Source organism: Aedes albopictus, chromosome 1 (assembly GCF_035046485.1).
Source record: "Aedes albopictus strain Foshan chromosome 1, AalbF5, whole genome shotgun sequence".
NCBI classification, from domain to species: domain Eukaryota; kingdom Metazoa; phylum Arthropoda; class Insecta; order Diptera; family Culicidae; genus Aedes; species Aedes albopictus.
Genome location: NC_085136.1, coordinates 6,044,281 through 6,061,605, shown reverse-complemented (window position 1 = coordinate 6,061,605; position 17,325 = coordinate 6,044,281). Strand labels below are relative to the sequence as shown.

At 45.1% G+C, this 17,325-nt stretch overlaps 4 protein-coding genes across 6 annotated transcripts; 1 reads left to right on the top strand and 3 right to left on the bottom strand.

Annotated features, from left to right (window-relative positions):
• Window positions 1-163: 163 nt before the first annotated feature.
• LOC134287998 (uncharacterized protein K02A2.6-like) lies at window positions 164-1,156 on the bottom strand. The gene has a single exon (XM_062851472.1). It carries the CDS (start codon window positions 1,154-1,156, stop codon window positions 164-166), a length of 993 nt encoding a protein of 330 aa, XP_062707456.1.
• Window positions 1,157-2,909: 1,753 nt separating this feature from the next.
• LOC115256701 (uncharacterized) lies at window positions 2,910-4,792 on the bottom strand. Its single transcript, XM_029855622.2, has 2 exons — window positions 3,684-4,792; window positions 2,910-3,602 (listed from the first exon to the last, which is right to left on the bottom strand). The coding sequence occupies exons 1-2, from the start codon at window positions 4,440-4,442 to the stop codon at window positions 2,937-2,939; spliced, it is 1,425 nt and encodes a 474-aa protein (XP_029711482.2). The 5' UTR covers window positions 4,443-4,792; the 3' UTR covers window positions 2,910-2,936.
• Window positions 4,793-10,362: 5,570 nt separating this feature from the next.
• On the bottom strand, window positions 10,363-13,697 carry LOC109405350 (kelch-like protein 40b). Of its 2 annotated transcripts, none has more exons than XM_019678406.3 (2): window positions 13,409-13,697; window positions 10,363-11,709 (listed from the first exon to the last, which is right to left on the bottom strand). In XM_019678406.3, exon 2 carries the CDS (start codon window positions 11,696-11,698, stop codon window positions 10,565-10,567), a length of 1,134 nt encoding a protein of 377 aa, XP_019533951.2. In that variant the 5' UTR covers window positions 11,699-11,709; window positions 13,409-13,697; the 3' UTR covers window positions 10,363-10,564. The 2 variants fall into 2 exon arrangements, with proteins under 2 accessions (XP_019533951.2, XP_019533950.1); XM_019678405.3 differs by lacking the exon at window positions 10,363-11,709 and adding an exon at window positions 11,758-13,072 and having other exon boundaries at window positions 13,409-13,619.
• Window positions 13,698-14,287: 590 nt separating this feature from the next.
• Window positions 14,288-16,873, top strand: LOC109397816 (xaa-Pro aminopeptidase ApepP). 2 transcript variants are annotated; one of them, XM_019670143.3, is made up of 4 exons: window positions 14,288-14,536; window positions 14,825-16,063; window positions 16,122-16,429; window positions 16,491-16,873. In XM_019670143.3, the coding sequence occupies exons 2-4, from the start codon at window positions 14,832-14,834 to the stop codon at window positions 16,781-16,783; spliced, it is 1,833 nt and encodes a 610-aa protein (XP_019525688.2). In that variant the 5' UTR covers window positions 14,288-14,536; window positions 14,825-14,831; the 3' UTR covers window positions 16,784-16,873. The 2 variants fall into 2 exon arrangements, with proteins under 2 accessions (XP_019525688.2, XP_019525687.2); XM_019670142.3 differs by lacking the exon at window positions 14,288-14,536 and adding an exon at window positions 14,614-14,756.
• The last annotated feature ends 452 nt before the right edge of the window (window positions 16,874-17,325 follow it).

Genomic DNA, 17,325 nt, shown 5'->3' with positions numbered 1-17,325 from the left:
TGGACGGTCTGTCAGATGATGAGCCATCGCGAGGCATCGGCTGCGTGCTGACTCCGGTCAGGGTGGTCCTCCCAACACCTCCACCCTTTTAGTAAAGATGGAACGGATCATACCTCACAGGCAGCATTCGTTTTCGCGAAGATTGGCGAGGTATGTACGTTTGCTATTCAGCTCTTCTTGGTGGGCGTTGACGTCTTCGTTGAGAACCCCTGGGTGGTTCTGTCATCCGTGGTTCCTCGGGAATACTGTCCAGGTCCAGTTGCGGTTCTTCTGGTTCTGTAGATCTTGGATTCAGGCCCCACGTGTTTAGAAGGATATCCAGTGGGACTTGAACAGGAGTTTCGTTTTCTGCTACATCTGCTGTTTCCGATTCGTTACGACTTCGAAGCTGATTACAGTGGGATCGGATTAATGTTTTTTTCTGCGGCAGCCAAACGTTGTAGATTACGCTCCCCACGCGCTCAAGCACCTGACCTGCTTCCCAACTCCAACTGTTGTTTTTGAAAACCTTGGCCCAGACCAGGTCCTGGGGATTGTTGTAGATGGCCTTGGCTCCATGTTTGCGGTTATATTGGCTATCTTGCTTGCTTTGTTCCATTTTATGAAACGATGTTGGAGGTTTGAGCAAGTCTAGCGATGTCCGAAGGGGTCTACCAAGCAGTAACTCGGCAGGGGACTTCTCTTCCGGAGCGCTTCGGTTTGGTGTGGAACGGTAGCAGAGCAGGAACGTGTTGATTGCTTCAGTGAGACCCTCTCCTCCCGCTGTAATTTGCTTGAGAGTCCGCTTAAAGGTGTCGACGAACCTTTCTGCCAATCCGTTGGACTGTGGGTGGAATTGCGGCGTTTTCAGGTGTAGAATACCGTTGTTTTCACAGTAGCGTTCGAACTGCTCACTGATGCACTGACGTCCGTTGTCGCTCACTAAGGTCTCTGGCATTCCAAAACGTGCGAAGATTCCTTGAAGGATTTCCAACGTTGCAGATGTTGTGATTCGACGAGTTGGGATAACTTCGGGCCACTTCGAGAAGGCATCAACTAGTATAAGGTAATACCAATCATCGACGGGCCCGGCGTAGTCGATATGCAGTCGCTGCCAGGGTTTTTGAGGTACCGGCCAAGATTCCAGTTTCGCTCTGGTGTTGGTTTTGGCAGACATCGCACATTCCTTACAAGCACGAACGAGCTGCGCGATGCTGTCGTCGATGGTCGGCCAGTATACATAACTGCGGGCAACTGCTCTCATCCTTTCGACGCCGGGGTGTCCCTTGTGCAGCATTTGGAGAACTTTCTTCTGGTACTTCGACGGGATGACCAACCGCTCACCATAGGCAAGGCAATCGGATATGACTGACAAACCGTCCGTCCTTTCGAAGGAAGAACTGCTGACAATTTTCACTGACGTCGCTCCTTTTTGTTGGCCAGCCCTGCTGAACGTGTTTGACGACTTCTTGGAGGACTGGATCTGCTTTGGTCTCTTCTTGAACAGCTTTGTATGTTAGCGGCAGGAATTCAAGGGACTGCTGCACAGCATCGTGGAAAGTGTGCTCCAGTTCGATGGCCGCAATCACGTACTCTTCATCCGGGCAAATGTGGTTGTTGATGAGCCTAGATAGAAGATCAGCGTAGCCAAAACTTTCGGTTGACACGTACTGGATATCGAAGTCGTATAGAAGGAGGGTTAACGCCCAGCGCTGTAGCCTATTGGCGGTATAAACGGGTATTCCCTTTTTGGACCCGAATATGGCCAACAGTGGTTTATGGTCGGTTTCGAGAGTGAAATGCCGGCCAAACAGCATCCGATGGAATCGTGTGACGGCGAATATCAAGGCTAAACCCTCTTTTTCTATCTGGCTGTAGTTTTCTTCGGCCGGAGTGAGACTTCTGGACGCATGACTGATTGCTTTTATGGTGCCGTCCGGAAGTCGATGAGCGATTCTAGCACCGATGTCGATGGACGAGGCGTCTGCAGACACCGCGATATCCAGCTTCGGATTGTAGTGCGTCAGCATCAGCGGAGACATCAAAAGCTCTTTGAATCGGTCGAACGAGTTTTGGCAGGCCGTGTTCCAGTCCCATTTGGCTCCAGCTTTCAGGAGTTTGTCCATAGGGTACCGCAACTTCCGCATCTCTGGAATGTATTTCGCGTAGTAATTCACGGCTCCCAAGTACGATCGGAGTGTCGAAAGGTCGTGGGGTGGCGGCATGTTGGCAATAGCAGCAACCTTGTTGGGGTCAGGTCGCACACCATTGCCGTCCATAATCTGCCCGAGATAATCGACTTGTTGCATGTTGAAGCTGCATTTTTCTATTCTCACGGTGAACCCATATTCCTGCAATCGGTTCATCAGACGCTCGAGATTCCCATTGTGTTCTTCTTCAGTTCGGCCGCCCAGAAGAACGTCATTCAGGTAGCCGCAGGTGAATTCGAGTCCTGCAAGCATTGCATCTACCAACTGCTGGAATGCCCCCAGGGCTGACTTGATGCCAGGGGACAAGCGGGTGAATTGATAGAGCCCCTTGTGGGTATTGATGGTGAGCAGATTTTGGCAGCTTTCATCAACCTCCACCTGAAGATAGGCATCGGAAAGGTCGATATGGCTGAAGTACCGACATCCCGACATCTTCGAGAAAATATCTTCAGGTAATGGCAGCGGGTATTGATTGGACTCAAGGACGTCGTTCAAACCCGTTGAAAAATCGGCGCAGATCCGTACTCTTCCGTTGGGCTTCCGGACGACCACTATAGGTGCAGCCCAGTCCGAGAAGTCTACTGGCTTCAAGACCCCCAGACTGTGGAGACGCTGAATTTCTTCTTCGACGGCACCTTCCATACTGTAGGAGACGGGACGCTTTGGCCGAAATACCGGAGTGGGATTACCTCGCAGCTGAAACTTGACCTTCGTTTTGCCGCAAAGACCCATTTTGTTGGTGAAAACTTACGGGAATTTCGCCTGGAGTGACGCTACGTCGGATGGCGTCCGACTGCTGACTTGGTTGCAGAAGGAGTTGATTGGCACATCCCAAAGGCCAAACTTATCCATCCAATCGGAACCTAGAACTGATAGATTGATTTCCGGTACCATAACACGACACAAACCTCGTTTGGAGACACCGTTGATGGTCACGTCACACCATAATTCGGACGCGATGTTGAGTGGTTCTCCAGAAGCTGTCACTGCTTGGCACGACGGTGGAGATGGTTCCGGTTTTCCGATTTGCTTCCACATTGCGTCGGTGATAATGCTTATGTCCGACGCTGAATCAATTTGGAGGCGGACGGGAACGTTGTTGATACGCACCTCTGCATACTTTCTTCCACGACTGACGGAATTAACGGAGACGACTTTCGTTGACTTCTGGTTCCGCGCAGGCTTTTTACCCTTGCCGGCTGTCGATCTCCCGGCGAAGCAAGCGCAATACCCCTCCTTATGTCCTTTCTTCCCGCAATCACGACACGTATGTTCACGAAACTGGCAGTCCTTGGAAAAGTGCATCCCTCCACACGACCAGCATGGAGAACGAGGCTGATCCGCACCACTACTACTTCCCGCAGCCGATGGTTGGTGCTTCGGCTTGGAAGTCTTCTTGTTGTTGTACTTGACCTGTTGTACTTGACCTGATTTATAGTTCAATAACTGCCAGGCTTTCGTATAATTAATAAATTACAATTACAATTACTTCACAGCATGCACACTTGACGGAGACTGTTTTTCCACCAGTACGTTGTCGCTCTTGAGGTTCATCAGGCTTCTGCAGTCCTCCACAATCTTCGTTAGGGTGATTTCGGACGATTCGTTCAGCTTCGTGATCAGCCGCATCTGAATATCGGAATCCTTCGATGACTTGAGGCCGCAGACAAAGATGAGGCTTTTGAATTGCTCCTCGGACAGGTCGGCAAGTTTAAAGTCCACACAAGCGCGGTTCACCTTGCACGAGTACGCTACGATGTCCTCCGTGTCATCCTTGACGGTTTGCAGACACTGGTACCGCCGGTGGAAGATGGAGACAGGTGATCCGAAAAGCGACTTCAACTTCTCGACGGTTTCACTGAACGTGAACTCGTTTGATTGTTTCGGAAGTATGAAGCTCGTGTATCGCTCGTGTGCCGCTGGGTTGAGTTTCCTCATAAGGAGTCGGACTTTTGCGGAATCGTCGAGCTTCTTGGCATCCTGGTCGAACAATTCCGAGTATCGGGCGTACCAAGAGTCGAATGTGCACACTTCTTCAGGAGCATAGCGAAATTCGTTGATGTTGTTTGCCAACGCATTCAGTGCGACGTCGTCACGGGAAAGCTCCTTCAGGCCAAGCTGCGTTGCTGACATCTGCTGGGACAGCTGGGTGATCAGTCTCTGTTGTTGAGTGAGAATCTGCGTCAGGGCTTGCTGGAATGAGATGGTCTCTCCTTCGTTAGCCCCCCAGCTTGGTGTTCCTTCGCGAGACATAGCAGCTAACCTCTATCTCGGTCGAACTTTTCAACTCGCTTCCCGACGACGAAATACACTATTTTCGCTCGATTTTCCGCGGACCAACACGAGTTTTACTCGTCGCCAAATTGTTGTAATAACAAACTCGCGATTACGACAACAAATAACAAATTAAAATACTTTATTAAAAATATAGCACGGACATGTGGACGAATAATGCGAGGCGAGTATACAAACTAAATGACAAGATGACAGTTCTCTCTTGCCGTGACGTGGATGACATCTATCATTGGACGGTCTGTCAGATGATGAGCCATCGCGAGGCATCGGCTGCGTGCTGACTCCGGTCAGGGTGGTCCTCCCAACAGTAAGTATATAATGTAATGAAGTGTATTGTAGCAAAATGAAATAAGGTGTCAATTAGATACATAGTTAGAATGAAAATAATAGTTATTTATGCAACGAGTTGCAAAAAGACGATTTTTTCAGCACGAGTCGTAAATTCGATTCGAATAAGTTCGAAGAGTGCTGAAAAAATCGAGTTTTGCTACGAGTTGCATACAACGTTTTTTTGCAATTGCAAAATGCATTCGATCACGTTATTGCGATTGATGCGAATACGACTCCAAAGTAATAAATCAAAGACATACATACCTCGATCACTTGGGTTAAAAAAAAATTGGACAATCAAGCTGTGCTACGATGGCAGTCACAAGTTTTCAAGTTCCTGCTGCGAGAAGACCGTTCTTCGAAAATCCCGTTCTTCCTACAATCAACATGCCTGACGATTTGTTTGCGGCGTCGCGACCATCGTCCTCATCTGCAAACGTTGCACCAAGCACACCGAATCCTGTTCAGTGTAATCACCTCACAAACTGAACCATCATTTTATATCAAAATAAATAATCTAGTAATTATGTAGTTCACTAAATAATAGTTATTTATGCAACAAGTTGCAAAATCATGATTTTTTCAGCACGAGTCGTACATTTATCCAACGAGGCTTGCCGAGTTGGGTAAATACGACGAGTGCTGAAAAAATCGAGTTTTGCAACGAGTTGCATACAATTTTTTTGCCATTACTGCAAACTAAACCACAGTTAAAATTCATCACGGAAAATAGTGTATAACTTTTGATTGCATGCATCAAAATGGCTGATTTTTTAACCAGCAACAGTATATTATGTGTAGACGATCGGAGATGAACCAGCCATCGGCTGAAAGTCTCGATAATAAAGATAATAATAATATGTGTAGACGATGCCATCAAAATTTCATTGGAATCGGTTGAGTATATTTGGAGATATCTACAACGCGAGAAATTTAGATCTTGGGAATCTTGTACAAACAAAGAATAAAAAAAACACCTGAGCTTTATTCCATGGTAAAATATTCTCCCTTTCCTATTACGGAAGTACAGGGCATCCGGGATGGCGCTCTCAATGTCCATATAGACACCGCGAACGCCCGTAAACATGTCGAGCTGGAACTCCGCTGGAAACCGCTCACGTACAGTACGTTGCACTTTTCCATACTTCTGCAGCACGAGTACCAAATCGGCATCCTCAACTTCTGGCGGAAGATCAAAAATTCGTACGTACCGCGTGTTACCCGCAACCGACATGCGCACCATCGTTTTTGTCCCATTGTTGAAGTGGAACGGCAGACTTTCTGCATTGTTGGCTAGCACAAACTGCATTGCTTCAGCACTTCTGAACCGATTGAAAACAGATTTCCCGTCGGAAATCTTATAGGCGGTCTCCATCATCGATTTGTCTCCGTTGAGCGCCTTCACAAACAGAACCATATCTTCTACCGCGGGCTGTGCCGCATCTCCAGGGAATCGGAAAGCCAAAGTATTCTTCACCGTAATCTCACTCGACATTTTGACCATATATGGTAACACAATGCCAAACAAATCAACCAGAGTTAAACAAACTTGACAGCGGTGAAAATTTACAACCGCTCGCAAGCACAGGTCACTACGATCTGTGTGTACCATCATTATTTATGCAAAAAAAACTTAATTTCTTAAACTTTCACTATTTTTAGATCGTACCTCCTGGCCTCCAAATTGAAGGGAATAGAAAAGAAAAATGGATTGGTCATCCAAAGATATATCAACCTCGATGAAAAGCTTGGAGTGGCCGTGAAGTTGTTTTTCCAGGATCCGGAATTGATGCAGGAGTTCCCGACACCGTCGCTCCAGATTTTAGTCCTAATTAGTTAGGAATATTACCCCGATAGGAGGTAACCGTCAATGTAATCTGTGAAACCACAGACAAACAGACGTAACACTTGCGAAATTTCCATCGACCACGCTTTTAACGATCATTTTAAATTTTCATATTTGTGGCTTTCGAAACCAGAGGCGCGCGCATCATTTTTCTATGCGTTTGACGTTTCACACTAGCGCCTTCTGTTGACGATATTGAACAACACAGTGATTCGTGCAACTTTTCCACCAGGTGATGGTAGTGTGAACTGGGCGATGGATTTCCATGAAAATCGTTCAAGGTGTTACGTCTGTTTGTCTGTGGCTTAAACATCAGAGGCTGGACTGAAGTATTACAATTTTATTCGAAAAATAAAAGAAATTCGGGGAAACACTATGATTACAACGAAAGTGGAAATGGAATGAATAAAGAAAACAAATAATGGTTGCAAATAAAATATAAATACAGATTGTGCCAATAAGGGGTGCATTGTAACGCGAATAGAAAGGAGTATCGGATGAATCATGGAAGCAGTATAAGTAGAAACAATGTAAGTTACCTCAAACTAGCATCATGGGCAAACCAGAGTAACAGTATAAAGAAGTTTGTGAAATACGGGTAGACTTGTTTGCAAATAGCGGAAAAAATGACCAACCCTACGAAACTGTAGATAGATCGTACTGGAAAAAAGACAAATAGTCAGAAAGAGATTTAGTGGCGAAGCGTTTTACAATAAATACTTTATTTTACACTTATGGAATTAAAAAGCAAAAGGAGGATTGTAGGAAATTGATAAGGTTATTATAAAATAATGAGTGCATGATTTACTTCGGTGTTTCGAGACATGTGCTCGTTGTTAGGGACAACGAGAAGAAACGGTCATAGTAGTCGGGAAGGATCTAAGATTCTCAGGCTTGATAATCCTCTTCAAAATCAAAAGAGTTTTGCATCATGCTCTAGAGCGGTGTTTTTCTTCTGCCTCGTTGCGAGAGAGCGAACGAACCACAAATATAGAGGCAATAAAAACTGAGCGAGGAAGAGGGGAACGAAAAAGAGCCGATGATGATTTCGGATAAAAGAGTGCGAATTTTGCCTCGAGAGTCTTTCTTTGTATGGGAGTGGAACTCCCGAGTGCTTTTTGAGTGTGAGTGGACGTGAGAATCACAACAAGCAGTTATGAGTGTTGGACGAACTCCTCGCTGCGCGACAAGCTCTCGCTCACTGCTGTTGAGGATTTGCGTTGTGATTTGTGAGTTTTATTTTCAATCCTCAGAAAATCGCCGAAATCGCTTCCTCATTTTCTCGCGAGGGAGTTTCTGTCAAGTCTGTCTAAGAAGGGAGAATTGGTTGAGACGTGGTGACATAAAGACGCTGTTTCAGAGCGCAAGTAATTGAAGAATCAGGTATTTTTCTGTTAATAATCTGATCGTGGTTTATTGAATCTTACTTTGGATTCGAGCTAGACCCTACAATGATACGTTTTATTCACGAGGTTAGAATGATGTACAGTATAGGAAAGTAGACAGTTAGGTCGAACAGCGGAATTGCTACTCCTCAACATAATCTTCGCCACTTCAAACTTAAAAAATGGAATTTTTACGGAGGGGGCAAAAACTAGAGCAGTGGCGAAGTCTAGTGCTTTTACCCCTACTATTCCTCCATGGATTAAAAAAATATCTCCAAAGGATTCCATCAGAAATTCCTCCACGGATTCCTTCTAAAATTGCTTCAGGAATCTCCTCAGAAATATCTCTGGAGAGTCCTTCAGTAGCTTAAGAAATTCTTCATGAATGTCAACAAGGGATTTCTTAGGAAAATTGTCCATGGTTTTTTTTTTCAGAAAATCATCTAAAATATTTTTAAATTTCAGCGTTTCTTTTGGAAATTTTTTCAAGGGGTCCTCCAGGAATCCCATGAAGATTTCGTCAGTCCTAACTGAAGAAATCTCCAGAAGGTTTCTTTTTGGAATTTCTTTTGCGGTTCCTTGCGAAATATCTCCCGAGATTCCTTTGGAAATGCCTCTTAAAATTCTTCCAGATTTTTACAGAAGTATTTCATGAAATTTCATAAAGAATGCTGGAGAAATTATTTAAAGGATTTCCAAAGAATTCCCTGGAGAGAATAGAATTTCGTGAAAGAATCCTTTAAAAAATGTATAAAGCAATTCGTGCACAAATTGCAGTCGAAGGTACTGAAGGAGTTCATGAATACATTTCATCTCTCAATAAAATTCTAGAAGGATTCCTGGAGGAAGTTCTGAATCAAACACTGACAGAATTCCTGGAGATTTCTTGGAAGATTTTCTTGTAAAATGTCTGAAAGGTATTTTTGTGGACAAAAATCCCGGAAGCAATTTCTGAACCAATCCTTAGAGCTCAGAGGAACTTCCGGAGAAAAATTTAGCAGCAGAAATTTAATCAAATCTGGAAGAATTCTTGAAGGAATTACCAAAATTAATTTCTAAAGATATTGTTTTGTTTTTTTTTTTTATTGAAACTCTAAGGCACTGCCTGGAAAACTGGAGAATGCTCTGCAGTAATTTAGAATAAATCTTGAGTCCTGGAGAAACACCAAGAAAAAAATCCTAAAGAGACTTTAGAAAGCATTTATTGAAGAATCTCTGAAAGGATTCCTGAAAAATCCTCGAGATAAACACTGAAAGAATCCCTGAAGAAAGGTTTCAATAACTCGCAAGAAAAGTATATGATGTAACCTCAGAAGGAATATCCGATAATCTTCTGAATACCTGCATAATTTCCTACAAAACACACGAACTGATTTTAAAAGGAAAATCTGGAGGAATATCTGAACAAACAGCTGGAGGAATATCTTGAAAAGTTCTAAATGAATTCCTGGGAAAGTCTTGAAGCAAATTCTTAAGAAGTTCCTGGAGGTGTATTTGGAGGTAGTCATAAAATTTCCTGTAATAATTTCAGAAAAAGTTAAAAATGGGTAGAGAAAATAAACTATTCTGTGTTGACATTTTGACAGTTGCAATTCTTCATTACACCAACAAAGCTAGCCATGAAAATGTTTGACACTTCTTAGGCCATTTTGACAGACCAATCTTGTTGCCGCCCTACATCTGTCAAAATGATCTGAGAGCTGTCAGTTATTTTGAGGTTAGGTTCGTTGGTGTAATAAAGAATTCACGAAAATAAAAAAAAAACACGCCGATTACGCCGACGCCGCCGAGCGGGTGTCCGGCGTCGCCGCCGCTGCTGGCTTAAGGACTTGTTAGAATCCCAATATGGCCGCCACAATGGCCGACTTTGGCACCTACTCACGATTTTGAGGGCACAAATCTCTTCGTAAACAAAACCAGCGCACCTGAGCTTCTTATTTTAAGCTTATTACAAGTGAGCAAGAACAGAATAATAAAATTCATTGTTGTTTGAAGCTTGCTTCTTGAGATTTGTGCGTCTGAAGTTTTGATGCAATGTTGAACCGGGATTTCAAGACGTTTGTCCTTAAATTACTATATACACCGCCACCGATGCAATGTGTCTCGGCGCACACGTCTAGCCCGAAATAGACGTGGACTAAACGGAAACAATTCGAGGGACAATTATGCAATCTTATTATTTAAAAAATAAAAATTGTAGCTAGACGGGAATAAGATAAAAACCCTAGTATTTCTGACGAACTAGACTACAACATCAACACCAACCCTCGGACAAAAATAATGATATTGTGATATTGTATACCAAACTACGCCTAGATTTATCGAATGTCGGCTTGCCAGTTACGTTTATTTATCTCTAATCAGCCCTCTGCTGACCGAATCTTTATTAGCCCAGTTTGAAGGCTTGAGCTCGGTTTTTGTTGAATCAGCTTTCTGCTGGCCTTTTGTTATATATTTCACCCTCAATTAGTTGTATGAGATTGCTTTTCAAGATCGAAAATTGATTCTACGCGAAATCTTTATTTCCCTAAATCATCATAGTAAAAATGCGATATGACGCTTCTTGTGGTGCTAGAAGGACTGTTGCCGTAGTAATTAATGCTATTTTGATTGACTATGTTTAAACTAAGCATATCATGACAGATAAAAGGAGTGCTGATCGTCCAGCACTGGCCACCAGGGGTGAAACCGATCGTGATCGTGTACTGTATTCCCGGATGCAATGTCAACTCTTCGAAAAATAGTTTTGCCACATTCACCGTTGCGACTTCTTTGTTCTCATACTCGAATCGATGCGATCCCAAAATCTCAAGAGCCTTCAGAATTTTTACCTCGATCGTAACCATTTTCATCGGTGATTTGACAAACACCCCAATGCCATAGAATGCCAATTTGCGCTGGATCGAGAACTTCAAATCTGTATGTGTGCCGTACGACATGTTGCCGAAAAAGCGCAGTTTGGAGCAATTTCGTACAAGCTTCGTGTTAATCATCGTCTGCAGAACCTCCACACACTCGCTCTCGTTAACTTTATTCCAATCGCGCAAAGCCTGAAGCAGCTGCGTGTTCGTACAGTTGAACTTTTGGCTCGAAAAGATGATGTCCATCGACTTACGATCTAGCACGTAAAAGTCCTCATGTTTGAAGCACGGCAGTGGATTCTTCAGAATCAACGACAAACACTTCTCGTTGACGAACGAGAACTCGTACAATCGATTCTGGGCGAACAGCTTTAAAACGTTATCGGAGGCGATGTTTTTCTCAAAAAACTCAATACTTTGCTGTCGTAGCTCGTCCAGCATGTACTTCTGCGCGTGCCCAAAGATCTCTAGGACATTCTCAACCCTCAGATGGACCTTTCTACAGTAGATGAATCGTAAAATCTCCAAGAAGATGTCCGGCTCCACGTCGTTGACCTCGATTTCCTCCAAACTGGACTCCTTGAAGTTCCCGTTGAACATGACGTTGAAGTACTCAGACGAAATGATCAGCAGAAGCTTATGGGCGTAGATCGGTTGACGCTTTTCACCCACCAAAAACTTCACATCTGATTGGAACCGGTTGTTGACGAGGCACTCCTGGCGTTGAATGAAGGGTATGGCATAATCAAAATCAACCGATTGTAGAATTTCCATCACATTCCACGGATTCATATTGATAAAAGCTGAAAATTACAAAACGAAATATCGTTGATCAATTGAAACACAGAGACTCGAGAGTTTGCCAATCTTGATTTATTTGAACGTTCCGAACGCTACTAAGTACACGCCTACATAGTCTAAAATCGCTTTCAACGAAGATTATTTCATCTAGTTCAATTAGGAGTCTACATAACCATTAACTAACTCGGGTGATCGCCAATGATCCTCGTCGATTCACCCGATGGCTTTGCTTGAGATTTTCTGCTCCCTACAGTGCATGTGAGCGATTGCACAGTACGTACTATCGCAGCGTCCGTAGATGACATTTGCGATCGACATTTTGATGCGATCGTGATGAATCTTCGGGTTTTGGATTGTAAAAGGCTCCACGGCCGGCGTTATGTTCAAAACGATCTTGTACCGGTGATGTGGTTTGAGGATAATCTCCTCGAAGAAGAGATTCGCAACATCCACGGTCACAAAGTTGTCATTCTCGTACTCGAACAGATCACACCCGATCTCGAGATCGTTCTGGAAGATTTTCATTTCGATCGTGATCACTTTGGCCGTGGACTTGAGAAACACCCCAATCCCGTACAGGTTGACATTCGTCTCGGAAACAATCGAGAACCCGAAGTCGTTCGGCTCGGACCCTGAAGAAGGCCCAAACAGTCGTAACTTGTAGCAATCGTACGATCGTTTGGAGTTTTTGACGATCGCCTTCAACTCGTCCACATTCTCCTCTTCGTGTCCCTTCTCCCAGATATCCAACGCCCCCATGAGCTGATCGTCAGTACAATTGATTTTCTTAGAACTAAGAATTAAGCACAGAGACTCACGATCGATTAAAGAAAAATCTTCGTGATTGAAGTAGAACAAAGGGTTCGTTCTGATCAGCCTCAAACACTTCTCGTCCACAAACTGAAATCCGTAGAACCGATTCTGCGTGAAGATCTTCAGTACGTTCTCCGGTTCGATGCTCTTCTCCAGGAAGTTGGAAGCCATGGCCAACAGTTCCATCAGCATATACTTCCTCGAGTGGATGTATATTTCGTGGATATTCTGGAAGGTCAGGTCGATCTTGCCGCAGTACACGAACCGTAAAATTTCCAGGAATATCTTCGGTTCAATGTCGTCCAGCACGATCTCGCTCTCGCTGGATTCTTTGAAGTTGCCATTGAACATGGCGTAAAAGTACTCCGAACTCGCGATCAGAAACAACTTGTGAGCATGGATTCGTTCCTTTTTCTCGCCCACAAGGAACACCACATCGGCCATGAACTCATTATTAACGAGAAATTGCTTCCGATCGCTCGTCGAGCTACCGTTGTACTCTAGCGAAGCCGATGGTCCTCCTTTTCCTTGGTTTGCCATGTTTGTGTTCATCTGCGGGGACAAAGAGGAATTATAAAATCAAAATTATGTCAAACTGGAAAAGGTATGGAAATCCGCATGTTCTTCCAAAAAAAAACATTCAAGTGCAGAAAAACACAAAAAAAAACAAACCAAGGAGAAGGAGATGTTATGAAAATGTCAAATTTCTATCAAATTTAGTTGACTTTGCGCTTCACGAGCGGTCAAGGCCAACTATGGCAGCAAAACGGATAATTCATCCCAAATCAAAGTAGCCATTCGTAAACCAACATCAAATGACATCAAGAGGCACACCCCAGCAGCGATGGCAGTTTATCTGTTTATTTATACGATTTCTTGGAATCTTACCTGATATCTTTCACTGCTCGTTCGATGCGCTTTTATTGGAAGAAGCGAACGTCACCAATTAACATGGCCTGCTGTAATGTGCTGTTATCGAATGGAATTTTCACGGACTACTGCAAACAAGTGCTGATGCCTACTAGGAATGTTTTTGTCGCAATTGATTGCAATTTACTGCGGAAGTGTTGCCAAACGTGATGTTCGAGATGGTATAATAATATCGAATTGAGAGATTACATTTTCTTACACATAAAGGCAAGCAATTGAACAGCAGACATTCTATTTAGAAATTCGATTAATGTATTTATTTGTCAAAACAAATTGATTGAAAAAACGTCAAATTCACTAGCTAATGCAGTCATCAAAAGCAGTCCGATAATTCACAATCCCTCTTCGCAAGGTACCATAAATTCACCAGAAATGGCAACGCGGCACTGGCGAGCGACGCATACCATCGCACTTTGCTATAGATACGCAAAAAGCAACTGTCAAAAGCAGCACCAAAACAGAACCCCAAAACGTTTTGTTTTGATCCCGACATTCGGCGCCGTTGATCAGCCGAAAGAACCAGAGGGAACCGAAAACCGGCACATTCCACCGCCTGTTGCTTTCACCTTTGCTCAGCGTGTGTGTTGGTGAGCGCGGCAGTCGGTTGGTTTTGGGATTTGATGTACTTTTTGCGATGGTTGAATTAATGATTGACTGATTGACAGGATTTAATTGACAGAAGTAAAGGAAACAACTTATTTCTATTTGGTTTCAGTTCGTTTTTATTTCATAAACTTATTATAATTATAAATTAGTGTTTTCACTGTACTCTTACTTTACTAGCACAAATAAAAAGGTATATTTATGTATTTGCGAATCACACAAACAAACACAACTTATATCTTCCGACACACAGCACAATTTGCTGTCAGTCTTGTTGCCGTCCGTCGTCGGATCAAAACAGAGAAAGGCCAAATAGCACAAGTCATTACGTACCTAACACTGCACATCGAAGCAACCGAATTCATCGCTGGGCCACTTTTGTTGACCTAGAAACCACGCAGCCTTGTCACCAGCAGCGTTTGCGTTCGCCTTCAAGTCCTAGTACACCTTCCACAGCGGCAGCAAACTGCAGCGCCTACTTTGGTGAGTCGACTGTACGGGCTACTTTGATTGGCAATTAATGCGAGCCTCACTCATTGTCACTTCCTCGCTGGTAATTCACCACCCTACATGGGGCAAAGATAAGATAAACCGAAACAATTCAATGTAATCCGTCATGGGGGTGATCTTTGGAGTAGTTCAACTCGAATCACCTGATGGCCAGTTAGTTATCGATGAACCGCGCACGGACGATGGACAATGAGTACTGGCTTCGAAACCATGTAATCTAGTTTGAGTTTCTAACCCTTTTCCCTTCTTTCGTCACCCTAGCAACAAGATGAGGCCCACCGGCGAAGTGGTGGCCGCTTTGCGTAGCCTGATGAAGAATCTCCCGAACAGTCTGGGATCGATCAACGCTTACATCATTCCCTCGGACGACGCCCACCAGAGCGAGTATCTGGCCAAACGGGACGAACGCCGTGCCTTCATCTCCGGGTTTGACGGAAGCGCTGGGACGGCTGTTGTTACCGACAAGGAAGCCCTCCTGTGGACGGACGGTCGCTACTACCAGCAGGCCGGTAAGCAACTGGACGAACAATGGACGCTCATGAAGGACGGCCAACCGACAACGCCCACCATCGATGCCTACCTGGCCAAGGTCCTCGAACCAGGCTCCAAGGTCGGAGTTGACGCCAATCTCATCTCCACCAGAGCATGGAACCCACTGCATACTTCGCTGAAGTCCGCCGGATGCTCCCTTCTACCGATCACACCCAACTTGATCGATCTGGTCTGGAAAGATCAGCCTGCTGCCCCGCAGCATCCCGTTGAACCCCTCTTGGTAGAATATACCGGCCAAACGGTTGCCCAGAAGCTGGACGCCGTGCGTGAAAAGATGAACGACAAGCGAGCTTCCGTGCTGGTGGTCAGTGCCCTGGACGAAATCGCCTGGTTCCTCAATCTCCGCGGCTCGGACATCGACTACAACCCGGTGTTCTTCTCGTATGTACTCATCACCCGTGACGATATGTACTTCTTTATCGACGAGAAAAAACTCTCCGAATCTATTCACGAGCACTTCCGCACGAACGGAGTTCAGCCGAAAATTCGGCCTTACGGCGACGTTCACCAGGTTCTGCGGACGCTCGCCGAGTCTTCGCCTGATCGGGTGTGGATAAGCTTGGGTTCTAGCTACGCCCTCACTGCGTTGATCCCGGAGGAGAAGCGACTTCACGAGATAACTCCAATCAACCTGATGAAGGCGGTCAAGAACGACACGGAAGCGGCTGGAATGCGCGCCTGCCACATCAGGGACGGAGTGGCCCTGTGTCAATACTTTGCCTGGCTGGAACGATCGCTGAAGGACGGCAAGGTGGTGGACGAGATCAGCGGTGCCGACCAGTTGGAACTGTTCCGCAGCAAGCAGGACAAGTACAAGGGTTTGAGCTTCACGACGATCAGCGCTTCGGGACCGAACGGATCGGTGATCCACTACCATCCTCTGCCGGAGACCAATCGCCCGATCACCGATAAGGAGATGTACCTCTGCGACTCCGGCGCGCAGTTCTTGTAAGACTGATTTTAAGGTACTTTTAGGATTGGTTCTTAACTGAACTGATGTTTACAGGGACGGAACCACAGATGTAACCCGAACGATGCATTTCGGAACACCCACTGCGGAGGAGGTTACTGCATTTACCCATGTTCTGAAGGGCCAAATCGCGCTGGGGACGGCCATCTTCCCGCGGAAGGTCAAGGGGCAGTTCTTGGACACGATCGCGCGTAAGGCCCTTTGGGACGCTGGTCTGGACTACGGACACGGTACCGGACACGGCATTGGGCACTTCTTGAACGTTCACGAGGGCCCTATGGGCATTGGGATTCGTCTGATGCCCGATGACCCCGGACTAGAGGAGAACATGTTTCTCTCCAACGGTACGTATCGGGTGTCCTCGGTGTGATCATTTGAACTTCAATTCCCGCTTTTTTCCCGCAGAACCCGGATACTACAAGGTGGGCAAATTCGGCATCCGTATCGAGGACATCGTCCAGGTCGTATCGACCAACATCGGCGACAACTTTGACGGGCGTGGAGCGTTGACGTTCCACACGGTCACGATGTGCCCCATCCAGACGAAGCTGATCGACGTCGGGCTGCTGACGGAAAAGGAACGCACGAGCGTGAACCGATACCACAAGACGGTGTGGGAAACGCTGTCACCGCTGCTGAAGTCGGCCGGCGATGCCGAAACGTTGGCTTGGTTGCAGCGGGAAACGCAGCCGATTTGATCGGAGTAGGCGGAGCAGGGGCGGTCGCCCCGAGCAACAGACATGTATTGAACTAGATATTTTGATGAATAAATTTATGTCGAACCCGTAGATTCGGCCTTTTTGAAATGGGGATTGATTTTTTATCTTTAAATTGCTATCGGAATGCCTGCAGCATTCCCTTTGGAACTCAAGCAGAATTCCCTTCAGAATTCTAGCAGAATTCCCTTCGAAATTCTATCAGAATTCCTTTCGGATCTCCAACAGATTTCCTTTAGAAATTTTAGCAAAATTGCTTGCGGAAATCTGGCAGAAATCCTTTTGAAATTTTGGAAGAAATCTCTTCTGAATTTTAGTGGCATTCCCTTTCTAAATCTAGAAGAATTCCCTACCAAATTCTTGCGGAATTCCCCTCAGAATTCTAGCAGAATTTTCATCGAAGCTCTAGCAGAATTCCCTTAGGAGTTCTAAGCAGAAAACCTTCGGAGTTCTGGCAGAATTCCCTTCGGAATTCTAATAGATTTCCCTTCTATATACTAGCAGATTTTCCTTCAGAATTTTAA